The sequence below is a fragment of the Mandrillus leucophaeus genome, unplaced genomic scaffold, assembly GCF_000951045.1.
Source record: "Mandrillus leucophaeus isolate KB7577 unplaced genomic scaffold, Mleu.le_1.0 Scaffold51, whole genome shotgun sequence".
Taxonomy (NCBI): Eukaryota; Metazoa; Chordata; class Mammalia; order Primates; family Cercopithecidae; genus Mandrillus; species Mandrillus leucophaeus.
The window spans coordinates 3,136,919-3,142,918 of NW_012105475.1; the positions used below are offsets into that span (position 1 = coordinate 3,136,919).

At 36.7% G+C, this 6,000-nt stretch overlaps 1 protein-coding gene across 1 annotated transcript in view; it reads right to left on the reverse strand.

Moving 5' to 3' along the window:
- The window catches only part of SMCHD1 (structural maintenance of chromosomes flexible hinge domain containing 1), a 167,075-nt gene that overhangs the window by 78,454 nt on the left and 82,621 nt on the right, over positions 1–6,000 (reverse strand). Inside the window, exons 20-21 of the mRNA XM_011996333.1 lie at positions 2,851–2,995; positions 521–617 (exon numbers count right to left, since the gene is read on the reverse strand). Of these exons, the coding sequence (XP_011851723.1) occupies positions 521–617; positions 2,851–2,995 (242 nt within the window). The remainder of the gene's footprint in view (positions 1–520; positions 618–2,850; positions 2,996–6,000) is intronic.

Genomic DNA, 6,000 nt, shown 5'->3' on the forward strand with positions numbered 1-6,000 from the left:
AGCTTCCCTGTTTTTTTTTTTAGACCAACAAACTATGCATAGGATTCCTTCCTTAACTGTATCTCTCACCAAACACTTCCTTTCATCTAAATATCAAAGTGATATGTTTAAAGATGTGAGCTGAAGTTTCCCATATTTCTAATTGTCATTTTTGTTATAAGAAAAATATTCAAAAGTGGACAGAAACAGTAGGAGAGACAGAGAAAAAAAAACCAAAACGGCATAGTCCTGGATAACCGCCAAAAAAATGACTTTGAATGTGAAAGAACTGAAATAGCGATAATGGGACAGATGAAAAATATTTAATTCATGTTTAACCAACAATAGTAGGAAATGTGCCAATTTTTCTTACAGATGTAACTGATAAGTCAGGTGGCATAATGCTGATAAATTCCTAAAAACCCAATTACTATCATCTGTTTTATAAAAATAGGTCATTCCACTTTTCATTTACAATTTCATTCTTACCATATGAAATAAATACTTAACAAGTATCATAGGATCTATACATAATGCTTACCTTGCCTTGACAAGAGTTTACAGGGCCCTTAGCTGTAACACCTCGAATTACACAATTTGGTCCTTTGGTTATTTCTTCATAATGTAAAGATAAACCACTGGGGAAAAAAAATTATTTTTTAACTCCCCTCAATTGCCTACAAGTAAGCTGCAAATGTGTTTTTGCTTTCCTATGTAACATTGCCATGTCTATTTTTCTAATAAAATATTTTTTATATATAAAGAACTAAACAGAAAAAAATTCCAATGGATTTCTTTTACAAAGAAAACTGATCCAACAAGTATTAATAAGTGATGCCAATGGGTTAAACACTGAAAATGATACAATAGGTATAATGTAAAATTAAAATAGCACGTATTGAATTAGTAAAGATACAACGTAGTACCTAATCTAATGCTAGACCATGTATACAAGCCTAAGAAAAGGAAATACCCAAAGAAGCCAGGTTTAAGGATGTCCTCAGCATTTAACATGAATTCTTTCAAATATTTCACCAGTGGGATTTTAGAGACTTATGGGCATCTATTATTAAAATGAATGGTAATTTAGATAAAAGTCCAAATAATAACAGACAGGCTTATGAGGACATAAACCGGCGAGATCACCTAATCTACTTCCATGAGTAATATGGTTCCTAAAGCTGATTCCAAAGCTAATTTCATCAGATTTGACCAGATGTAGACCTCTGCAGTGGCAAAATTTTACTTTGTCAAAGGTAAAGGGGAAAAAAGTAAAAAACATACCATGATGGAGAAAAGCCTAATTTTTCTGAGGAATGGAATTTAAGTGCTTACAGGTATTTTCAGAATAAACTGTAAAGCTCATTTGAAAAAAGATGTAATGTGGCACACAAGATAAAATAAATCCCCTGGGAAAGATGGCACATTAAACATATACACCTACTTTCACTGTCTCTTCAAATCCCACTAATATGACAGTAAAGGGATTTATTTTACTATTAAAGGAAAAAAGAAAGAAAAAACAGAAAGGAAGCAGAGACAGGGCAACCAAACTTATCTGCTAGAAAACAGGACAGACAAGTGGCAAGTATCAGCAGTCTCCAAAAAGCTGAATCATAAAACAGAAATAGAAAAAGCTAGAAACCAACCTGTCTCATAGAGTGCCCAGGTACTGTTCAGAATTGGCAAAAGGAAAAGGTTTAAACAAACAAGCAAAAAGACTGATGAAAAGTTTAGATCTCAGATCTCCAGATCTCTCGTCTCTGCCTCTGGCAGATGAGTGAAAGATAAATCTCTGAAAAGGTTAAAACAGAAGATCTCTGAACCAGGGACACGAGGTAAGTTGAGGATGAGAATGAAATACTAAAAAGAAGAGAAGAGGTAATCTGGAATGAATGCATATGGATACTGAGACCTCTCCTCCCCAATTCCCACCCCAGCCCTGTTCTTTGATTAGGAACCAAACTATTCCCCGCTCCAGGCAAAAGACTGAAGATTCTTCTTTGAGGAAACTGCCCAGCCCAAGACCTAAAAATACTAACAGGATTTCCCCCAACAATGTACTCCAGACAGATCATCCCACAGTGGAGCTCACAGGCAACAGCCTCTCCACACTCTTTCACCTGCATTCCAGTCTCCTACTCATTTACAAGCAGACGACCAATAACCAGATATCTCTAGAGACCAAGAACAAGCAATCGACTAAGTTGGAGACAACAGAGTATCTGTATAGGCAAAAGAAAACTTAAAAACAAAAACAAAAACAAAAACCCAACCATTTGTTTTATCAGTGAAAACGGTACTACATTCATAAAACAAAAAGAGGGTCTTCAAAAAATTTCAGAGAACCAAAAAGAACTCATGGCAACTAAAAATACATTAGCAGAAAGGAAAAACTCAATGGAAAGGTAGTAAGCACAAGGTTGAGCACATTTATCAGAAAGTAAAATAGAAACACAAAAAGATGGAGGACATTTTTTTAAAAAATTGGGGATTCACTACAGAAGGTCCAACATCCAATAACTAAGAACCCTAAAAGAGAAAACAGTGATGACAGAAGACACAGAATGAAGTATTTCAAATAATGAAGAGACATTATATCATACTTGCAAAAGAACATGGAGTAAGACATAAACACCTTAACTTCAGCAATAAATTCAGTCAAAATATAAACTTCAGTGAAGCAATTTATATATGACACTAGTTACAGAGGATAGCTTGGAGCTAAATTACTCAGATATAATATAATTCACTAATATTTTAAATAATACTAAAGTTGAACACCTTACACACAAAAAAAATTAAGCTGAAAAAAAGAGCGAATGCTTAGCAAATATGAAAGGACAAATATGTATTGATCCTTCAAATTACCTTGCTTCAAGAACTGGCTGAATATCAGTTACTAGTTGACTGGTATGACCAAATTCATCCTGAAACTCCAGAGGGATATTAAATGGAACTCCAACACGACAAAGCTGATCCAGAAGAACACATGAAAATTTCTCTGGCTTACCCTCTTCAACAAAAACAAAAATGAAATAAAAAGCAAGTACATTGGTGAGAAAATCCATTGGGGGTCAAAAACAGATCCATTTCTATATGAGAAATTTTAGAAATCTATTTTAGACTATACTAAAAATAACATTTTAAAATCAGCACAAAAATTGTATATTATGCAGACAATCCACTTGGGAAAAACCTCCCGAGTAGCTGGGACTACAGGTGTGTACCACTACACCTGGCTAATTTTTGTATTTTTTGTAGCAACAGGGTCTCATCATGTTGCCCACTGGTCTTGAACTCCTGAACTCAAGCTACCCACCTGCCTCCCCAGGCGTGAGCCACCATGCCCAGCTGTTGCACCTTTTCATAGGAAAGAACTTTAAAGGCAAAACACAATATTCAATAGTTATAAAATGATATATATGATGAAGTTAAATAGAAGCTCCACACGAGAAAATATTTGCAACATGTGTAACAAGGAAATTTCAGACTTCATGAAACCCTCCTATAAATCGGCTGTTCTCAAAGTGTGGTCTCTAGTCTTGAAGTTTTAGCATCCCCTGAGAACTTATTAGAAATGCAAATTCTAGGGCCCACCTCAAACCTGCTGAATCAGAAACTCGGTGAAATTCAGCAAGCTGTGTTTCTTTTCGGGTGAATCTGATACAAACTCAAATTTGAGAACCACAGCTTTAAACTATTGAAATGGGTATAGCAAATTAACAAGCATTCATAGATGGCATACAATGTCCAATAATGGCTAGAAGAGGTACACAATCTAAAAATTAGAGAAGCAGTTTCACCACCAACTATGCTAAATAAATATATAGTTCAGCCAGGAATGAGCATGCAGTCAACTGGAACTCTCATAGTGAGAAGTGAAGGTACTTCTTGGCATAGCCTTTTGGGATGTCCACTTCTTGGTATCACCCTAAGGAGATTCTAACATATGTACAGAAAGCAGCATAATTTTTTTTAACAAATAGCACTACGGTTTCTAATAGCCAAAAACTTGGAAACAATCAACATGATTCATCAACAGGAAACTGCTTAAACTACAGCAAACCCATCTTATGAATATATGTTCCACAGGTGTTAAAAGAACAGAGATTTATGTATAAAAAAGTCTCCTAAAACATTAAAAAAAAAGAAAACCACTCCAAGGTGGTCCTTCTTGATATCACAGCTACTTAGATTTAGATCAGTTCTCTCCAAAAACCCTGTAACAATGACTCTATAAAAGCAGTAAACAAGAAAAAAGATGAGAGTAATAGAATTGGAAAGCCAAAGAACATATGAGTAAGTGTAACTGACTTAGCAGAAAGACCTAAGAACATCAAATACTCAAACAACAAAGTAAGCAGAGACCGAATCTGATTCACAGTTATCAGATGCCCAAAAGTCTCCGGGATGGCTGCAGAAAGTTGTAGTGAAACTGAAATAAAACAAGGTTAGCTGAAGTCAGTTTGAGAAACAGTTTCGCAGATCCCCATCCTTCAACGCATGGGCTAGTCAACGACCCTCCTCATCCCTAGCAAAAGATGGAAGGTTAATTCTTTAGGGAAAGAAGAAAAGGTCCAGAAGTGAGAGACACACCACTACTAAAAATGTCACTGATCAGGCGTGGTGGCTCAAACCTATAACCTCAGCACTTTGGGAGGCCAAGAAAGCAGGATAACTTGAGCCCAGGAGTTCAAGACCAGCATGGGTGACACAGTGAGACCCTGTCTGTATTTTAAAATATAATTAATTAAATTTAAAAGTGTCATTGAAAATAGGAAAGTGTTTATTGAAAATAGGAAAATCAAATGGAAAATTATATACTAAATGTGAGGACTCCCACAAACACACACAAATGGTCTTTCCCAGCTTGGTTCCCAAAATGCTGGCAGCTACGTCTTTACCCTTTTAGCAGGTGACTGAAAGGCTCCACTCTGGGGAATGGAAACAGCCAAAGAGACAAGACCTAAAAATTCTCGTATCATAACTTCCCCCAAGGAAATTTAAGTTTTTAAGTGCCCTTTTCTTCAATGTAAGCAAATCACTAATTATATAAGAGAATATCTAATAAAGACAAGGAGGAAAAAAAGCAACATGGAGGAAACAAACTATGAATCAGGAAAAATGCTATTAAAAAAAACCCCACTATTATTAATATCCTCAGAGAATAAAGATACTAAATTCATGAAGTAGGAAGAGAATGCTTAAGGAATTGTTTAACAAGATTATTTTAAAAGAGATTTTGGAAACTAAAAATGGTAGCAAAAAGGAAAAAATAGCATAGAACATCAAGCTGTTAACGAAAATCTCCAATAAGGTAGTAAAACAAAACCAAGAGATGGAAAGTAGGAAAAACAAAAATAATATACCAATCCTGAAATCCAACATCTTAACATTAGATGTTTTAGAAAAAAAGAACAGGCTGGGCACAATGGCTCAAGCCTGTAATCCCAGCACTTTAGGAGGCCGAGGCAGGAAGATGGCTTGAGGTTAGGTGTCTGAGGCCAGAATGGGCAACATAACATAGCGAGACCCTGTCTCTACAAAAAAATGTTTTTTAAAAATTAGGGCCAGGTGCGGTGGCTAACATCTGTAATCCCAGCACTTTGGGAGGCCGAGGCCGGTGGATCACCTGAGGTCAGAAGTTCAAAACCAGCCTCACCAACAAGAAGAAACCCCATCTCTACTAAAAATACAAAATTAGCTGGGCATGGTGGTGCATGCCTGTAATCCCAGCTACTTGGGAGGCTGAGGCAGAAGATTCACTTGAACCTGGGAGTCGGAGGTTGCAGTAAGCCGAGATCACACCATTGCATTCCAGTCCTCCAGCCTGGGCAACAAGAGCAAAACTCCATCTCCAAAAAAAAAAAAAAATTAGGTGCAGTGAGCTGCAATCACACCACTGCACTCCAGCCTAGGCAACAGAACAAGACACCATCTCCTAAAAAGACAAGAGGCCAGAGGTGATGGCTCATGCCTGTAACCCCAACACTTTGGGAGGCCAAGGAGGGCGGATCA